The sequence below is a fragment of the Filicampus tigris genome, chromosome 2 (genome assembly GCF_054856515.1).
Source record: "Filicampus tigris isolate MCC_2025a chromosome 2, RoL_Ftig_1.0, whole genome shotgun sequence".
In the NCBI taxonomy this organism is placed as follows: domain Eukaryota; kingdom Metazoa; phylum Chordata; class Actinopteri; order Syngnathiformes; family Syngnathidae; genus Filicampus; species Filicampus tigris.
In genome coordinates, this window is record NC_141218.1 from 24,071,353 (window position 1) to 24,092,968 (window position 21,616).

Below are 21,616 nucleotides of genomic sequence, written 5' to 3' on the forward strand. Positions count from 1 at the left end.
GATGACAGACACATTGTGAGAACTGCAAAGAATACTTACAATACTTTTGGAGGGGACTGTATCAGCACAGTACCGGCAGTATCGACGATTACAAAAATAGAAGAACTTGCACTCTCTGTCCGAAAAAATTTGGATCAGCGAATCCCTAGATATAACACAGCCCATGTTGTAAATAGGGGGATTTTGTTCAAGATAAACCAGTAAATGTCATACCTAACTCCTTTGAAGCTGTAACGGTGATCATACAAAAATCTGGACTTTACCCTCTTCAAATTGGAGAAACACTGAATTAAATATTTCAAGGTCAAACAAAAACCTTTTTTTTGCTAAAAACACATGGACTAGTTTCCCTCTTATGCAAGTCCAAAAGTTAGAGAATCATTCTTACCTCGCTTGACACTGAGGTCAGGGAGAGTCTCCAGATGCTTTTCCTGGCATTCTTATGTATTGCGGCAGTGACACAACGTGGAATTTTCAGACATATTCCCAGACGGGAAGAAGCCTGGCAGAGTCCTTGGACGAGATGACTGGCTGACTTGCGTGAGTAATGCCGTCGTATCACAGACAAGTACTAAAGTATTGGGGTACCTAGCAACCACAGCAATATATAAACAATGAAAAAAAATAGGAGGCAGCTACACTGCAAGTAACGTTATGGGCCACGCTTCTACACAACTGTGTGTGTGTGTAAATTGTGTTTGATGGGGTTGCGGTCTGGTTCTTCCACAAACTGGAAGCAGAAAAAAAAAACATATTATGTTACATGTCAGTGGAGGACTGAGAATTCATGCTGGAAAAAACATTTAGAATCTTTGGAGCTGCAGTGAGCCCCGGAATGCATCTGTGAAAGAAAGTACTTTCCACTGTTTATACATTCCTCCGCTGTCTTCTGGCAATAAAAGGGTGTCTTTGCAGAGTGCTGTAACGTTCTGCCTTTTTCACTCAAAAATGCATTTATATGGGAGGCTGAGGAGAAGAAGCAATAAATGAAGTCACTTCACTAAAAGAAAAAACTCTACAAATGAAGTGCAGTTTCGTTGGAATTCACAATAAGATACTTTTCGGTGATATATACTGTACACTAGCATCCTTAAAAAGGATGTCAACACACAAAAAAATCTTTACAATATGTTCTATGTGCGAATGGCACATTTGAATAATGCTGAGTTTCCGAACAGAACGTTGTTCAGAAGTGCTGTTAGTTTCTTAGCGTGGACGAGACTAGCGAGACGCTGTGATGATGCGCACGCAGTCAGTTCACGGGATAAATCCACTTGTGCTGTTGTTGGTCGAACTCGCGCTGGGAACCAATCACGCACCTTTTATGAGTACCTGCGGGTATGTACAAAGCCTCCGAGTCAACTCATATCTTTGAAACAATGCGTCTTTCTGCAATATGGCTGCCGATATGGCTGTAGTATTTCATTTTTAATTTGCTATGAATGCTTCTGAAAAATCCGCGATGCGCTGAGGGCATAAAAGTCGAAGTGCGAAGTAGTGAGGGATCACTGTATTGTAAAATAAATTTTTGGGTTGACTTCCCCTTTAAAATATTTAACATATTGACCACTATTGAACATGTTTCACATAACCAAAGAAAACTTGAATTACTTGAAGACTTTTTTTTATTGTTCTGCGTAGCAAACAGAAATATTAAATGTGTGCATTGTTCTGAATACATCAAGCAATCTCTGGAAAAAAGAAGAGCAAAGCACATACATTTCATAAGATAAAAAAAAAATCAACTGTAAAAATTGACAAAAAAAGACTCAAATTAGAAAAAACATATTCCAGTTATGCTTTCCTTTTTATTTTGTATCTCTCTCTCTCTAATGAAGCGCGACATTCCACTATCTGGCGCGCGCGCGCGCACACACACATCCACACACATAACATAATATCCTTGTCTGAACAACAATTATAGCAGGTTTTTGTGCTTCAAATGAGATCCGGTGTGTCATCATTAAAAGTGTGCAAATAACACAAATCCCAGCAGGTGACCGCAACAACGATTTCCTGCCTGAACGACACCTTTTTCATCCCCACTCCTCCATGTCACCTATTGAAAACAGGGTGTAACTTGTGAAGGCATGAGATGTTGAATCAGCAAGTTGATATCAGTCCGTCCAGTAATTTGAAGTTAGCAGAAGATGGCTAAAGGACACATTACAGTATGTTTGCATAGGAATTTAACAGAGGTTGCATATTTGCTGATGGCTTGATGTGAGTGGGTGGGTGCTGTGTTTGGAGTCCATCCATCATTCCATCATTTTGGCCCTACAAAGTACATCAAACCCCACATATGTGATGGCCCCCTTGTTTTGAAACCCCCACTGATACACACACTGGTACATTTTTGGCCAGTTCTTTCAGTATGCGACCTCTGCCAATACCGCAAAGGTGCTTATGAAACCTCAAATTTATGAGAGTGGCGGGTACCATAATTACAGAAAACACATATAAGCAGGAACTAAAAATAGATGACTCACATTACACACTAATAAAAGCACACAGACATGTAAACTGCTTTTTGAAAGGGTGTTTCCAAACAAATGTGGCCCAGGCATTTGGGAAATGCTTACACTGCACAAGAACTTTCTTGAATGACACAGCAGGCAAATTGAAAGGAATGATGGCATTTTACTGTGCTAGCTTTCTTTGTTTAGATGTTTCATCCCTTGTATGAATTACGAATGAAAAAATAAAAATAATAATAAAAAATATATCACACAGATGCGTGTACACCCCTGGACAAAATCATTCACCCAATGTGAGAGATGCGACAAGCGCAAGCTGTGACTGTGAGTGAAATGACAAGACTGGACTCCTACTCATTGGCACTTTTTCCAGCAACACAGTGGAATCATCAGCATTTACAAACAGCAATGTACAACATATCAAAAAAGAATAGAGCAAAATCATTTTAAGGATTAGAAAAAAAAAAAAGTGGACAATTCATGGCGCATTCTAAACTAACTGTTCGTAGCAGCGCGTATGTGCTTGACGTTCTTATAGAGAAAATTTTGGAAAATAACGGTGAATCCCTCCTCTGAGATGATCTTTCATATGATCGAGCAGTGAATCAAGTGATTAAGAGCTGTGGTGAAGAAACAGACAATGCATATTGACAAGCCCGGAACAGTTGTGTTACATTTTCACCAAAGTGGCAACCATTCTGAACTTACATTTTCAATCAATATTGGCTGGACCAATGAGAAGGAAATGTGCTTGAATGCATGTGACAATTACACATAACAAAAGAAAGAAAAAAATGTGCCCAAATAGTCTAACTGGAGCGAGTAGGCGCAGCTTCCAGTAGCTCCTCTAACGAATCTCCTGCTTCTATCTTATGCTCATCGTTCTCATCCAACCTGCCCTTCTTAATGGCCACCTTGCTTGCTGAAGCTGCGTCTTCCTGCATCAGTTCTTTGGCCAGGATGTTGGTCACTGCATGACCAGCTCTTCTGTGGTTGGCTGAGAAAGAGCAGCAAACAACGCGAGTGAGTGACATCAGCAAATACGCAGGCCGTGAGGAATATTGTTGAACTCATAACAAGTCAATGCAGGCATGGCAGGCATGTATGGAGTAATTTCTCAACACGTTGACATTTGAGCTACATGCATACATGCACACAAACATGCTAGTGTGGTGCTACATTCACATATCTGCACAATTTAAAAAGATTCACGGTAGGCGTAAATATGCAAATAATATAATGTCCAGTTTTGAGGGACACAATCAAATCTGTCTATATGTTCATTAATACTGTATAGTGTGCAGCAGTGCAATCTGCCTGTTGTGTGCTCTAATAAAGTGTTTTTCTTATCTTATTTAGTGTTCAAAATATTAGAAAAAACTCTCTATTATGATGCATTTCAAACTACACTCATGATGAAGATACTGTATGTTATACCAGTCAGTCACATTCTTAATATTTAGCAAACTAATTTGTGTATCATTCTTTATTTTCATTTTCAAATGATAATGGAAAATGATGGAACTAAATAGGGACTTAGGGGGTTAATTTTTGGCAATTACATTTTGGTAAAAAGCCAATATTGAAAACCAGGCCATGGGATTGCGTTTATATTTACAAAGTAATTGGTGGGGTTTGCATGACCCTAAATTTTGGTCAGTGGTAATGATAAGTTAGCTTGTCAGCTTTCCACACTTAAAGAGGACGTCAACCCAACACATTTTTTTCAAGAATATGTTATATGCAAGCCCACTCGTTGAAACAAGGCATTATGATAAATATAGCATTTGTGGAATCACGGCTCAGCTTCAGAGCCACCCACCCACCCACATGCACACACACACACGTGACAACACCCACGCCACTGTCAAACTAGTTTGCTTCACAGCAGCGTGGTGGATCCTGTCGTCCGTGGTGACAAATAAATTGCCCTCAAAGAACCTACGAAGAGTCTACGTCATCGCGACGTGACATAACGGATCATTCACGAGGGAGAATGAGCGTGGCATCGTATACGCAGCTACAATTTCTAATGTGTGCGCGGCATGTGTCGCAGACCTGTTGCCAACAATTCGCACAGCACTATGCGTTGGTCACGTGATGCAATGCAGCAGTTGTCGCCCACGACAACGTGGGAGTATAAGGAAGCCTTTAGTGTAGTACATAATTACATAATTGTGTATTGTCAAAGTGTGGTACTAGTACAAGCATTGCTGTGCAGGCTCCCTTTAGTGGTTCACAAGAATCACTGCCTAAGGACAGTTTAGTTGTATTGAACTTTTTAGTGCTAATTAAATAATTCATCTTGAAGAACAGTTTGCTTTAAAGAGTTTATTTACATGAATTTTGTATCAATTTATGAGCATTACATTTTCTATTAAATCATTATTTGAATACATTTTGAAACAATTCTACGTTCAAGCACAGTGTTAAAGCTAATATCAAATATTCTTTTGGTGAATAATAAACTGTCTTGTTTTTTTATTAACTTAGGCCTACTACGCTGGTTTAATATTAGTCACGGCGGCGGTACTTGGAGTATTTTTTGAGGTGGTGCTTGGTGTCGAAACTGAGAAAGACTTAAACTTGGAGCAAACCACTTGAACAACTTTGTTCTTTTCACTCTTCTCTATGCATGGAACTCTGTGTATCTGACACAACACAGAAGTTGACTGAAAGTGGCATTACAAGCTAATGTAGCATTATTATGCTCTTTCATTTACGGTGATTAAATGTAATAAATGCTCCTGTGGCTCATTTTTTAAATTTGGACTTTTTAACTGAGCCTAAAATGCAATTATGATATAATCTGTAGTTTTAATTTTGTGTGCGTTACATTAAAAAATAATTGAAATGACGAGGGCGGCACGGTGGTCGACTGGTTAGCACGTCCGCCTCACAGTTCAGAGGTCGCGGGTTCGATCCCGGCTCCGGCCTCCCTGTGTGGAGTTTGCATGTTCTCCCCGTGCCTGCGTGGGTTTTCTCCGGGCACTCCGGTTTCCTCCCACATTCCAAAAACATGCATGGTAAGTTGATTGGATACTATAAATTGCCCCTAGGTGTGATTGTGAGTGCGGATGTTTGTCTCTGTGTGCCCTGCGATTGGCTGGCAACCAATTCAGGGTGTCCCCCGCCTACTGCCCAAAGACAGCTGGGATAGGCTCCAGCACGCCCCGCGACCCTTGTGAGGAGAAGCGGTACAGATAATGGATGGATGGATGGATGAAATGACGAGTCACTTTTTCATTATTTTCCCCCCATTGCCAATTGAAAATGGAAAGAACAATATGTAATATCTAGTAGTCTTTTAAAACCGTTTTGATACATTTATATTGTGTTGGTGTACCTAATGTGGACAGAACACTGGCACATGCATTAATCATGACACACGTTCTGGACAGCTGAGTGGCACACTCATGTGTATGGATTTATGCCAAACATGGCAGTAATAGAAATGGAGGGAGTAAAAGGAGTAAGAAGTGGTTTGGATCCACAAAATTAAGATGGCTAGGGAGGTGTTCAGAAACGAGCGCGATGAAAAAAAGCTGTTGTCTCTCCTCCTACCTGCTCTTCCACACACTTGTGCAGCAGCAGCAGCCATTTTGAATTAAATAGGTCAGGAGGAAATTGCATTGGGATGTTTATATTTGTTTAAAGTCAGATGGTTTATCGCCAGTACTCTTTGTCAGTGTTGTGACGATCCAAACCACACATGCAACATGTGCCATGGTAACACACCCCTCGACCCAAAACACAACTCATGGTTCGTACTGTATGGGGGCTAAATAACAAAACACAGTTACAGATCATGTCTCTGCAATAAGCTGCGACAAAGACACTATTGAGTCTGGGAAGCAAAGAGTAGAAGAGGATTGTGAGATGTTTAAACATACAAATCTACAATGCAGATCGTACAGCTATATTTCCTCATACACATTTTCTTTTCACAGATCATTTTACAAATGATTTTACAGCAGGCATTCCATTTCCAGATGGTAAACATACACGCTTGACCCAAAAATAGAGACATTATCTCTCAGTGTGGGTGGTGCTTTGTTAATTGACCAAACAGCACTTAAAAGCAACTTAATATAAAGAATATTAGCATTGATTTTATACAAAAGGCCGAGCATATTCAGCATGAGAATTGTGCTTGTGCAGTTGATGGCTCTGTGGGATCGGGAAGGAGGGTTGGCTGGAAAAAGGAAGTACTAAATTATTTCCCTAATCGATTAACAAGTGGCAGTACAAACAGGAGACGTCCTCAGCATGCCTTATTTAACAAAGTTGCTGGTACTTTGACAAAATGATCCATGGGCTTGGCATGATGCCTGGTTGCGCAGCAAGAGCGAAATGGTACGTCCAGACTCAGATCAAAAGATTCGTTTATGGGTGGGTGTGACACTATATGGGTTTGTTTGAGCATTGAATGGGATCTTGGGGGGGGGGCACTAAGGGCTGAACGGAAAAGACCATCTGTAACACATTACACTACAGCACAATGCATGGCGAGGGAAAGAATGTTTGCTTGAGCAAGATATAGAGAACACACATCAATGATGAGGTGTAAAGTAAGCCACTGCAAGATTTAAAACTACCTCAGAATACCAAAGCCTAATAATGTATCAAGCATCCATCTGTATGGTTTTGTGTACTAGAGCAGCAACTACGGTCAAGCCAGAGTCAGACGTTAGCACAGCATGTACTGTCAATATACATGTCCAGTTTAGCAGGGGCCTGTAGCACCCTCCACTGGCTCCACAGTGTAACACGCAGCTTCAAGAGTGACATCATCAAACACTGGTAATTGCTAGTGCATGCATGTACAGTGGCTAAAAGGTCGAGACACACCTGTTAAAATTCCAGGCTTTTTTGATATGTAAAAAACATTAGACCAAAATAAACAGTTTCAAAACTTTTTCCACCATTAACACCTTACATTAACCTGTCCAACTCTAATTTCTTTTCTTTTCGATAAGGGATGTAAAAACAACTGAGAACGTGGTTGCACAAGTGTGCACAACCTGTTAAAAGTAGGGATGGTGCTGTGTTCAGAATTAATCAATCATATTCAAACTCATTAAATTGGAGTCAGCACACAACTGGTATGAATGAAAACACCTCTAAATAACCCCAAACAAATTTCAGATGTACTAGTACGTAGCTTTTTTTTTTTCTTTTGCTTTCCAGGAGGAGTCTACAGTTTTGTGCTAAAACTTATTTGTATTTGGAACAGTTCACAATTCCCTCCATATTGACTAAATGCCCCAGTTCCAGATGAAGAAAAAAGGCCCAAAACATGATGCTGCCGCCATCATACTTCACTGTGGGTATGATGTTCTTTTGACGATGAGCAATATTGTGTTTGTACCACACATCTTTTAGGACTATGGCCAAAAAGTTGAACCTTGGTCTCATCAAAACAAAACAAAATTTGCCACATACATTTTAAAATGAATGTTGAAGTGAGTATTTGCAAAAGTTTGAAACTAAGGTTGAAAAATAAGGTCAAGAAAAGCCTACTATAACAGATCAAATAAATTTGATGCACTCTTTATTTCCAGCTGGAACTGGGGTGGTAGAGGGAATTATGCAGAGGTGAGTATTCATCGATGCGTTAGTTCGTCTGTGAGCTTTCGTCAGTATTTCAGGCCCGCTCAGTTGGTCCGAGTCAGTCAAACGGCGTCGAGAACGGACTTACTAATACCACATCGCACGCAGGTGCCGCACACCTGACAGACAAATAAAAAATAAATAAAACACAGACGCCAATGAAATGTTTTTATTTCACCTAACACCTCACTGTGTGTGTGTCTGTTGTTTTTATTTTATTTCATTTATTTGGCTGCGTGTCTGCTTGTAAGGTGCCTGCATATGATGTTGAAATTATGTTCTGGACACCGATTGACTGTCACTGATGAGGGATCGACTGGGCCTACTTGGGCCGCCCTGGAATACTGACGGGAACTTAGTGACCGACTGACAATGCTCACCTCTGGAATTATGTACTGTTCTAAATACAAGTCAGTGTTGGTACACAATAAACCTTGAGGCTTCTACAAGAAAGAAAAAAAACTGTTAGGAAACGCCTGCTAGAATATTTGAAATGTATTTGGGGTTAATCAGAGGCACCTTAAATGGTGGCAGGTGTGTGCTGGCTTCTATTAAACATGAGTTTGAATGAAAATTATTAATTTTAAATACAGTCAAATCTTAGACCAAAGAGGGTGTGCACACTTATGAAATCACATTATTTCAGTTTTTCAACTACTTGAGGGGGTCCGGTTTGGTAGCGTCAGTATTGCATCTCTGCTTTTTGCAGATCATGTGGTGTTGTTGGCTTCTTCACGCCGCAATCTCCAACACTTGCTGGAGCGGTTCGCAGTCGAGTGTGAAGCGGTAGGGATGAAAATCAGCACCTCCGAATCTAAGACCATGGTCCACAGTCCGAAAAAGGTGGAGTGCCCTCTCCAGGTCGTGGATGAGATTCTGCCCTAAGTGGAGGAGTTCAAGTATCTTGGGGTCTTGTTTACGAGTGAGGGTAGGATGGAACGGGAGATCGACAGACGGATCGGTACAGCATCTGCTGTGATGTGGACTCTGTATCGGTCTGTCGAGCTGAGCCGAAAGGCAAAGCTCTCAATTTACCTACTCCCACCTATCGTCATGAGCTGTGTGTTGTGTCGTGACCGAAAGAACAAGATCTCGGACACTAGCGGCCGAAATGGGTTTCCTTCGCAGGGTGTGCGGGCTCTCCATTAGAGATAGGGTGAGAAGTTCGGTCATCCGGGAGGGGAGTCGAGCTGCTGCTCCTCCATGTTGAGAGGAGACAGCTGAGGTGGCTCGGGAATCTGATTAGGATGTCTCCTGGACGCCTCCCTGGGTAACGCCTTGGGATCCCTCCGGAAGAGCTGGAAGACGTGGCTGGGGAGAAGGAAGTCTGGGCTTCCCTGCTAAAGCTGCTGCCTCCGCGACCCGACTTCGGATAAGCAGCAGATGATGGATGGATGGATGGATGGATGGATGGAGGTGGGAAAAGTTTTAAAACAATTTACCTTGGTCACATATTTAATCCCATAAAAACATTGAACAGGGGTGTGTAGACTTTTCATAACCACTGTATGCATGTTACTGCACTGATTGCCTCGTGGGTGTTAAAAGTGAGTGTGATGTCATGCCTGCTTCAACAATGAGACAATAAAGGCCGTCGCCGATGATCTCAAATGTTTCCCTTGTGTTTGTGTATCCCTGTGTGAACATCTGTGAAAGAGCACGGCTTTTCTATAGGGCCAGACTGTGTGCAGAGCCAGCGTGTGCCTCCATTGTTGCCATCCGCATCATTGTGCTGCTTTGTTGTGATTGGTGCTTTGTCAACTGGTCGGTGGATTGATTGGATGCAGGTCACGGCCGAGCAGATGGCTTGGTGGTGACTGATTAGACGCATTCCTCCACATACAAAGCACTAATGTGTTGAATTAAAATGTCAGGTTGCAGGTCCGTATTGACATGACGTGAACAGATCTTGAAGTAACAACCTGAAGAAGACTGTGAAGGTTTGAAAAAAAAAAAAACATGCAAGAGTACCTGCCCTATGCAATACGATGGAGAGGCCGTGATGGTATTCAAACACCCATGTGCGTCTTTGTGTTGGCACCCAGACATCTGCTGCGTGTGTTTAGTCTGCTCGTGTTTGAGCAGTGGGCAGAGGAAGGGGGGTTGACAGCTGGGAGTACCCTATGCTGCCCACTAATTCTATACAAGCAACCCAAATACCCACAGTGAGTTGAGGCACGGGTCAAAGGTGGAGACTACATAGCTTGCGCAGCCTCGTGGCTTCACATTCAGTCATAATGCAGGGACACAATGAGCTTGGCAACAGACTCAATAGGCCCTCACTGAGGTCTTTTAACCTCACGTAGGTGACATTTGTTGCAGTCCGCACACTGTGGAGGGCATGGGGGGTGTGATTAAGAGCGGTATGCTTAGGATGTCCTAAGACCATAAAAATAAATAATAGCAGTACATATTGTTTCACTTGTTTTAACCCTATGGACAGGGCTCCAGACTAACTTTTTATTTATTTTTTACTAGGACAGGGGTAGCCAACCACTCAAAGGCAAAGAGCCACAGCATACATAAGCATACATAAACTGCTCCGTCGCATCCCCTCACTTCCCAACTCTCTTTTGCATGTTTTGTCGCACTTCCATTCATTGTATACGTTTGTAGCACGTGTAATGTTCTAAGCAAGTTGATATGAGTGCTTCATAAATTTGAGTAACAACTATGTCTTACTTTTCTTCCTGAACTTTAAGTGAACAACCTGTGTTTGAGAAGTTCATTCCCCTTTTGAAATTCCTGGTCGATGTATGGATAGAGGGAACTCAAGTGCTACTGAAGATTTGAAGCCTTGAAAGGGTCGAATGATGCCCAAGCAGAATGGCTTGTCATTACGTACTCTTTATGCCAACACTATTCAACTTTGTTTTTTTCCCTCCAAGTCATTTGCGTCAAAGCGTGTTATGCACTCACTTGGTACCTTGACTGACAAATGTACTGTAATCTGTTTCATCACTGTGTTCAAACAAGCCCTTGCATACACTTTGTGTAAAATAGTGGTCAGCAACTTAAGTTTGACGGCTGGCCACATTTTTTTCTAAATTACATTTTCATCAGACAAACCAGCTGTAACAATATGAAGAGCTCATGGTTTGGTTTTATCATAGTATTGATACTGGTTTTGGTATTGGAATATCATGTGAAAGCTGACGGCATTGGAGTAAGCCTCACTGTATTGCTGGAAAATCCAGGGTACATGCGACAGTTTGCTGACTAATTTGACAGTATCATAGTTCTTATTTATAGCATGTGAAATGTACTGCCTACTGACTGATCAACTTCACACATTCTGTAATGTTGTAGTAAACATTCACAGAAGAGGAGAAGCTGTTCTTCCATCTTACACTTAGTCGTTTTTATAGCCTTATGTTTTAATGCCGTTGTCAATGTGAATGTAGAAAATCATATGCACGTATTGTATTTTGTAGGTACACAACAGGGTAAACACTAAAATTAATATCCATCAAAGCTTTTTAAGTCTTGTGATGGAGGAAGCCTGTGGCTCCAGTGGTGTGCCATACAGATGGCTTGAGCCAAAGAATGAATCAACCTCCTCCGTCAGTTTTGCTAAATTTAGGGCTTTGACTCGCACACTGCCAAAGCCAAAAAGGAAAAACCTGCTCTTTTTGATGAACAGCCCCTCCCACACAGTCTGCAAGAAGAGGAGTAGTTGCAAGTTGTTGTAAAATAGTAGCTACATACTCTGGACAAAGCCGACACATAACACTGCCCCCATACAAGCATGGAAATTACTGACCAGTGGTTAAAATGACTTCACGGTCAAATCGAGGATTTGGGAGGGGTTGGGGCGGCGGCGGGGGTTTAAGATGAAATGTGATCTCCATCGACATATTTTTCTTCTCCCTTTACCACAGCTATGCATGCATTCTCTCTCTCACATGCTCTGCTTTTTCCTGTGAGGACTGTGGCAGCAAAACAGTATTCTGCGGAACTCGCAATAAACCTCGAAACCCGACTCCGTTACTTTTTGTTGTTTCTGTCAGGTTCCCTGCAATCTATTAAAGTAGAATAACTTACCCAAATTGTAATTGTCGACCACAGAGAAACATTTGCAATAGCAACTGCCCTAATGTTAACAGATATTTTGTCTTGATTTTGCTCTCTACTTTACAATAGACACACAAAACAAGAAGACAGAAAGAATGCAGTCTACTCTCCAACTCTGAGGCATCGCTTCACATCTGGCTTCTATTGACGGTGGTATTGGGTTGCACACACTCATACTCTTGTGCGTGAATGTTCGCGCATGCACACACGAGCACTTGGGATTATTTCAACAATGGACATTTAGCAACTCACATTTCAAAGCTTGCTGCAAATTTAAACTTGATTTCTTTGGGCTTCCAGACTGAACAACAATGGCTAAAGAAACATTGTATGGAATACAGTGGACCTTCACTGTATAAACATATCGGAATACCCCCTTTGAAAGGAACATTGGTTCCGCGCATGCATATAACCTTGGTATTTTGGGTACAGGAACTACTTGTATGCAGGGCTTCTGGTGCGCAACCCACCAGAAATACACAAGCAGAGATAAACAAACATGGCAAAACTCAGGCGCAACCACACTTTTGGAACGAGGAGGCAACTGACTATTTCATTAGTGTGGTGAAAGACATGAAAATAATGTCTTTTATTGATGGTAGAAAGTAAGAAGTGGAAATGCATCTATTTGCGTCATGATGTTGTCCATACCTTGTGGTTTATGTACTGTTTATGTGAGTACCTGCCTGTTCACGGATTTATACGGCCAATAATGGAGGTTAAAAAAAACAAAACAAAAAAAACCCGAATGCTTAACTGCACATATACAAGGGTCTACTGTCCATCAGTTTTCTCACATTCTAGGTTTCATGACTATTTAATGTACAACATATTCAACACATATCTCACATCGTGAAATATAATGATACATGAGAAATGTTAAAAGAAAATGTGCTGAATTTGTTTAACCTCAATTGTTTTTTTTAAAGTGATGGTGGTACTTGTAATATCCCGCTTCCTCAACTTTATGATCCCTACATCAGCCTCCAGCACCCACGCTCTCTGCCTTAATGTCATTGGTGGAGGTCTGTTTCCCCCACAGACAAGAAGAATAAGAAACTAAACATTTAGTACTGACAGTCACAAGGTGACAAAAGCAACAGTGTTTAAAAAAGGATGCATAGCACAAATTATGAACATAGGAATAAAAAAAACAAATTTGTAATAAAGACTTGTGTACACTATTTAGGTGTACCTGCTTGTCGTGGTCCTCTCTTTCTCCTGAAAGCAGCACCAGACTGCAGTGCCTCCAAGAGTCCATCCATAATGCCGGTTTCATCACCCTCTGAAAACACATCAAAACTTACCATGAGCTATGTATCAAAAAACAATTAATGAAAAAATATATTTACCCCACATTAATGACATTTGTAATCAACACTGCACTTAAATGCATTCTAACTTTGAAGAGTTTTGCCATGCTGACTACCTATCAGTATTTTCTCAGACCCACGTGGGCTGGAGGCATTTCTTTTCCAGTCAAGCGGCCATGTTGGAAGATTTGCCACATTGACCCAGATAAGCACTGACCTAGATGAGCTGCTGTGCTGTCACTGCAGCTTCATGCTATATTGTGAAGGTAGAAGAAAACTCAATACATATATTTTTTTAAAAACTGAAAAAACATTTAAACAGTGGGAAATGAATGACTGTTCCCTACAGTTGATAAGGTATTGGCAGTAAAGTAATCATAGGTGCAGTTTACAATTGTATGGATGACATTTGTTTAAATTGGTGTTTTTTCGGGCAGGGGTGATTCTCAAACAGGCTGTATGTGAGCGTGTGTTTTTTATGAATCCACAACTGTGTAAAAATGTGTGTGTCAGTGGGAGGATTTAGTAGTACAGCTCTGCAGCCAGGCAGATGGTTTTAATTAATTCTGAATAGGACGAGAGGGGTCTGGAAAAGAAGGCAGTGGGGTTAAAGGTTTATGTCGCCACCCGCCAACCCCCACAGTTGTATGCATGCGCACACGCAGGCACGCACACACACTTTTTGCAATAAGCCATGTGGCAGATGACCTGCAGCTTCCAGAGAAGCCTCACACATTTCCTTTCAAAGGCTCACATACACCACTCAGTGCTGATAGGCGGTACCTACACTGATGCTTCATGGTGATGTAGGCCATGTTTTTCTCCTTTGAGGGAAGGACATTCAACAATAGTATGCTTACACTAATCACATGGTTTTCTTTAATCCACCAGTTCAAGCGCACTGCATGGAAGTCTAAACAGTTGTTAGGCGCTGTCTGGCCTTGAGCAAAACTGTTAGATAAAGACATTATTCTTTCACTGAATAGAGGCTTTTTATTTGTTTTGTTCAAGGTCAACAACAAGGCTAATTATGTCAGCACATGACACACATACATTCTATTAATTCAGTTCTTTTCTGTGTGCCGTCCAGTTAACAGAGTTGCAGATTTATGAGTTGAGTCAATATGAAGAAAAGAGGTTATAAAAGGTCATGCCTAAAGTCAAGTATAAGCTTGTCACATGTCTACACGTGCACCAAAAGTGTTGTTTGGAAGGTCCTGCCTGAGGCCACTAAGAACATAAGACAGATTAATTGGTGTAATAGCATTAGACCACGAGAGAGCTGGCTCTCTGGATCCAATCGATGACACAAACAATGTAGCACACACAAATACAATGTGAGGGCAGAATCTTGCGTGGAGCAATAGCCCCCCTGGTGGACATTCATTTAAATCGTAAAAGAAGTTGGTGAAAATCTGAGACATGCTGAATGGTATAAACAAGTTGTGGAGTGATTGTCTTCAGTCCATCAAAGTCCCTCTCGCATCCCATGTCTTCCTCTTGTTCGTTCTTCAACCTCTCCCGTTAACCTCTCCATCAAGAAACAACTATGTGTGTGTGTGTGTGTGTAAGCCTCAACAAGAGCAGCTGCTGCAATCTCCGCTTCATGATACCCTCCCCCACCCTGGTCACACAAGCACTTGCGTGGAGCGTGAGCACTCCCAGCGGTGGTTCCCATACCATCATCTCAGTGTGTGCGTAGTTCACAGATGGACACACCCCTTCCTTTCAAATCCATGCAGTATCTTTTGCAGACTCTACTGACACCTAGTTGCAGGAATAAGGTACATTCCGTTTCCTCGTAGTACGCATGAGACCACAGTGTTTTTCCAGAGCATGTGGGAAGTTCCCTGTCAGAGCACTTAGGAAACAGTGGACTCTCCCTGGTACTACTAAAAGCTCATAATAATAGTTTTTGTTTTGTTTTATCAAATTTAAATAAATATACAGTATACAGGACTGAAATAGTTCGACACAAAAAAAGGGGGGGGGCATTGTCACACTGTCAAGGCAGAGCTAAACTCACCGCCTGACCTTCCAGGGTTTAATCAACAACTGGGGTGCTATGCAGACAGAGATAGCATGTGAAGAAAGAACATTTAGTGATTTCATGAGATTAGACCGAAAGAAAAAAGAAGGAAACAAGGGAAAAGGGAATGTGTGACGGTGTCATTGCTGAAAGCAACCATTGTGTGGTATGAGGGTTATAAACAAATACAGCACAAAGAGCAGGTGTGTGTATTTGTGTGTGGTTGAATTCAAATAAGGGGGGTTAAGTGACCCGAAGCAATCAAATATGCCACCTGTATGTAAATTATCTCCAACCCTCATACACGCACCTTTGAAGTTCTATTATTTTCCATTCGCATGCCTCCAGAGGCACAATGCAAACTAATGCTCTTGCTTTCAATGACAAAGCCTTAGCGCCGTCGAATGCACATTACATGCGGAGTCTCTAGGGTGACTGTACCTTTAATGTTGATTTAAATGATAGGCAGACAACAGGCGGAGAGAAAGGAGGAAAGCTTGATTAAACAAAAGAAAGTGAGGAGAAGCTAGATGGAACTTTAGACTAAGCTGTTTATGAACATTGTCCACCTAAAAACAGACAGGGATAAGCACACACGTAGATTCCCAAAGTTTGTTTAAAATAAATTAATTAATTAAAAAAAAAAATGAAAACATAAATAAAAACAAATACATAAAAAAATAAAACAGATGAACTTGGGCTGTAGTGAATGTGGAATACTTGGAGATGCCAAAGTGGGGCCACAGAGAAGGAATGTACTGAAACTAGGTCACAGAGAGGGAGAAAAAGTATCTGCATAAGTGACAGCCATGGAGTATTCTTTTTGTGTATTCAGGGATGACTTCGCACAAACACTTTGTTTCATTGAAAAACATTTTTTGAAAGTTATTTTTGTGTGGAAGCAACTCTCTTATTTGTGACAAACAGGTCAGGTAATTTCTTCATAAATGTATCCTGTCTGAACTTACTTTCTGAAGATGTATTGATACTTTTTTTTTGTAGCAAATCATCTAAATTAGATTATCTCTGGTCTTTAAATTGTGATGTGTTTGTCATAGTCACACACGCACACCCACACACACAAGCACATAGAAATGCTCCATTGAAGTGTGGACTCTGAGTGCCCCCAACTGGCGTATGGAGGAAATAACAAGACGGTGTTTGTTTTTCTCTCCTAAAATCACATGTAAGAAGAGCAAGAGATTAACCTGTGTTGATGTCCAGGAGCTGATTCTTTTTTAGTTTCTCCTCCTTTTCCCTCTCAGCCTTTTCTCTGGCCAGCTTGGCCCTTTTGGTCTTTTCTTCTGCCTCCTTCCTCTTTTGATTATCCTTCACTGCTTGCTGATGGAAGGACAATGAAAGAAATATGGGAGAGAAAATATGTAGCTTCGACATAGAATATCACAAATTGTCAGAATCAAATTACTCTTGAAACAATCAAGATTGGTTTGGAAAACAGCACTTTACATTCAGGACGACTTGCAAATATGTCACACTTTATACATAAACAAACAAAGACATGAGTCATACTATTTAGCTTAATAAGGACTTTGTATGGACAAAAATATTACCTGGAACATGTTTTTAAAGGTATTGAGGTCCCCAAAGAATTCCTCCACTGAAAGTTTTCTTGGGTTAAAGACAAAATAGTCTCCCAGGTCGCTATACTGCTTCTCCATATTTTTATGCATCAGATCCAGCTTCTCATACTGTTCACGTGCACTGCTTACAAAACTGTGAACACATTAAGTTAAGGAATACAGACTAAATATCCCCCTGACCTTTTATGACACCCTAACAATTTAAAGCGGAAGTCAACCCAAACATATTTTTTTGAGGAATATGTTCCCAGCAGGCCTACGAGTTAAAACACAGCATTCTGATTAATTTTGCGGATGTGGAATATAAATTAAGCAGCAAAATGCACTAGTTTTTAGCCACCTCTGGAGGCGGCCATTTTGTCTTCTGTCGCCTGAAAATGACATCACAACTGCTCACAACGACCAATCACGGCTGACCTGGTTTCTGAATCTGGGCCGTGATTGGTCGTTGTGGGCAGTTGTGATGTCATTTTCAGTCGACAGAAGAGAAAATGGCTGCCCCCAGAGATGGTTGAAAACGAGTCGATTAACACTTATTCCACAAACGCAATATGTATCAGAATGACCTGTTTCTACTAGTGGGCTTGTATAGAACATATTCTTGAAAAAAATGTTTGCATTGACTTACGCTTTAAGGAATAATTGAATTGCTCAGTTATTATGATCTTAAATTAAAGAAGGATATCGACATCTTCTCCACGAATTGGTCCTTGTCATTTTGTGCAGGAGGAAAAGTTTCAATGTCTTTCTCCAGGTTCTTGATCTGACGACCCATCAGTTCGACATTCTTCTGAAGGATCTCTGCAGAAACTATGATGGGAGAAAATGGACATTTGTAATTTTTTTAATACACATGGCTCATTATTCTGTTCTGTCACAATGAATCAAGTGAGGACAGCACAGATCATTTTGAGGTCCAGTTTACCTCTGCTGGCCTTCTCAACATGGATGAGCTCATCCGTAAAGCTCATGACTTCCGAATACTGCTCCATGCACACATCAGCAAGAAAGTGGAGCAGTGTCTGCTTCAGGTCAGCTGATTTGGTATCACGTAGCTGGTTGGATGAACATTTAGTTTATGATCCATTGATAAAGCTGATAATGATAAATTGATCTAAAATCTATATAATCACCTGTGCTCCCACAGTTAAAAAATGGAAAAGGAGCATTTCTAAATGAACTATAGCTGGGTTCACATGGAGACGTTTTTGTTATTCCGACTGAAATTATGCCGAATGGAGATCTCGTCACCTGTTTACAAGGGACGTGATCTATTCCGATCTGCCCTTTACATGCTCCACTACATTAATCAGATCGGCTGTGTTACAGCCATGTGACACGTGACACATTGATGTAAATATCACGTGATTTGTCAAGATGGAATTCATTGTCTATTTACATCAGTTATGATTTTTTTTAACACATATGAAAGCAACACCTTGGCAAAAACAAGTTACAAGTACTTCAAAACAGGTTCTTCCGTCCCAGAAGAGCTCTGGTATGTTGCTGCCAAGTACGTATACGACCTCGCTATGCATTTACGTCAAGATAAAGCATGCGCAAACCAGATGCAGCTTGGCTATTCCGATTGAACAGTTTATATGACGCTCGTTTGGATTGGCAAAAGGAATATACCAAACCTGTGAACCCCAATGTAATTCTCTTCGGATTTGGCCATTTTGTTCAGACTGATGTGTTTATATGGAGCATTTTCATTTTGTGTATTGTATTGCTTGGTCATTCGGAATACATGACTCCATGTAAACCCGGCTAGTGTATGCAATTTGTAAACCTGATTCCATTTGTGAAACCACAGTCTTGAAGTAGCCACATCAACCATGCTCTCACTCAGGAAGAATAAATACTTTAACTAATTTAGGCTGTATTTTTTTCCTCCTAAAGCGGATCCCACTTATTTATAAAGCCTGCAAGGCTAATAGAAACTGTGAACGTAAAACTCTTTTAAAAAGCTGAAAATGTCCACTAAGACTTTAGAAAAGAAAAAAATAACATCACTTTACATTAGCAATAAAGTGTCTTTAGAAAAGCACATACATCTTTTCAGTAGTAGGTATGTAAAAAGATACTAAACAGCATAAGAGAAATGGTCTGAGAAGGGGACGTCTTAAAGCGGGCAAGTTTTGAGGTGGGCTTTTGTATACTATAGTCACAGTTTTGTTTTTTTACCTTGCATAGGTATGATATGGAAAAGCCGAAGGCCTTGCCATTGCGGGAGCCTGCATTCATATAATTGCCAACAAGAAGGATAATCTGCAGCAACTTGGAGAAGGAGGCGCTTTTCCTGAGCTCCTCACAGGCTGCCGTCACAGACACCACATCCGGTTTAATGTTGTTCAACTGTTCCTCAAACTGTAGCTTGAACAGGATGGCCTGAAGCCGTGGTCCCAACCGCTTCACACTTGACATCTGGGAAAAGATATGGATGAAGGATGTGTGGGGGCTTGCATGACTGAGGGGGACTGCATCCATTAGACATCTTCCACGGTTGAACAAAACAATGTCTGTATTATAAGATGAACCATTACTGTGACTAATATAACAACAAGAGCATTACTTCATTATCAGTATATCAAAATGTTCTGTCTCATCACATGCATATGGCTAGTTGTTGGCAAGAATCTAAACAAACAGCAATGTTCTGTATATACATAGCTGTGTGCCTCCCTTACCACCACTCCAAACTGTTCAGCCTCAGCCAAGTCGTCATATTCATCTTTCATCTCTCCGAGGACACTTAACTGCTCTGGTGCAGGCAGCTGTTTGATCAGGTTCTACATGGCAAGACACATGCACACATACACCCACACATGATTTAAAATGTTTTGTTTTCATATTTTGACGAACTGCCAATATGAATCCAAAAATGAGTATTGTTAAATTGATTATGCTCTGTCAAAGGTACTTTTAACTTTGAAATGGAAGAACTATTGATACAACTCCTCCTGCTAGTTCTCATTCAATTGTGCAGACTTAAGTGTACTAACTCTGAATATTACTGTATATCGTCGCTGTCCTGTGAAAAACACTTATCTCCAATTTTGGAAACTTTTTTAATTTTCACTTTAATACGATGTCTGTAACGCGGACACATGATTCATTTAAAAATAAGAAAAAATGGGAAAAAAAAGGAGAGTTTTTCACATGACACCGACAATATGCTAGAAAAGGAACAACAGCTACAAGAATGTCCATTATTGTGGATTTTTTTTCCCTCATTAAAATACGGAAAGACATTGCTTTGGTTATAACACAAGAACATATACATACAAATAAATTTGGATAACCTAGTGGAACCTGTACCTGAACCATGGACTCTGTGAGGACTTTCTCGTTAACCTCCAGGATGCAGTTTTTGATTTCTTCATACGGAAGACGGAACGATCCAAGAAATATGGCTACATGTACACACGGAAATAAAGTTAATATTGTATGTATGTATGTAGATTAATATAGCTTGGAAGGCATAGACAGATGGTATTGGGCTGCGTTGCTGAGTGTGTGTGTGCGCACACATCCTTTAAAAAACCAAAATGTTATTTAGACTTACACAGGTTTTGTGACGACTTTGAATCAAGAACCTTCAACTCCTTGACTTTCTTCTTCTGCAACTGCTTCTTTTCATCTGTACCCTCTAGTTCCTTTTTGGCTGCGGGTGAGGACAGAAGAGAAATCAATTAATAATTCGTTGAAGGACCTTGTTTGAAACAATTCCCCCCAAAATCTCTATATGGACAGTTGAAAGCAAAGCAAACAATGATAGGGAAATTAGTTAGGTGATGATATCTCCACTCTATTTCACCTCCAAGGTGTTTTATGTGGTTGAAGTAACATCTTTAAAAAGTTCTTCCACACCAAAACTCACACAAGGATACCTTATGAACCTTTCGTCATGCCGGAAAAGTAAAGAGCCTTCCACAAACTGTTACCATAAAGTGGGACGATTTCTTCAAAATATTTAGTTGTAAAGATAAGGTTGTAGAGGAAGGAAGGGCCCAGCTGTCCAAATATTTTTGTCCACTTAGTGTAGTAAGTGGCTCATATTGCCATTTGGTTCAAAGTGAATTAAAAAACAATCCTTCCTCAAGTAGAAAACACATTTACAGTGCCTGTGAAAATAACTTGAGATTTGATGAAAAAAAATAACTCCTTGTTAAATATTGTGGTCATGTTTTGTTGCTTCAACAATGAGCTCCTGTCTCCACAAAACCCTGAAGGCCAACTCAAGCGCTGGTTATGTAGCATGAAAGACAACAGCAAGTCAATCTATGAATAGTTAAAATAAGAACAACAACAAAAAAGAATGTTTTGAAGTGATCAAGTCAAAGTCCAAATTCAAATCCAATTGAGATGCTGAACCTAAAAAGGCAGGTCATACTCAAAAACCCTCCATGATGACTAACTTTAAGCAATTCTGCAGAAAAGAATATTAGGCTCACAGGGTAATTCGTTTTTCAAAGAGTTTTCAAGATTTTTTTGCCCATGAAATAA

The 21,616-nt window shown here is 40.6% G+C and overlaps 1 protein-coding gene across 1 annotated transcript; it reads right to left on the reverse strand.

The window, feature by feature from the left end:
• Window positions 1-1,607: 1,607 nt before the first annotated feature.
• On the reverse strand, window positions 1,608-20,774 carry LOC147151844 (protein diaphanous homolog 1-like). Its single transcript, XM_086019576.1, has 10 exons — window positions 20,676-20,774; window positions 20,429-20,523; window positions 19,798-19,899; window positions 19,295-19,534; window positions 18,033-18,162; window positions 17,792-17,917; window positions 17,078-17,241; window positions 16,715-16,847; window positions 13,360-13,449; window positions 1,608-3,474 (listed from the first exon to the last, which is right to left on the reverse strand). Exons 2-10 carry the CDS (start codon window positions 20,435-20,437, stop codon window positions 3,287-3,289), a joined length of 1,182 nt encoding a protein of 393 aa, XP_085875702.1. The 5' UTR covers window positions 20,438-20,523; window positions 20,676-20,774; the 3' UTR covers window positions 1,608-3,286.
• Window positions 20,775-21,616: the final 842 nt, after the last annotated feature.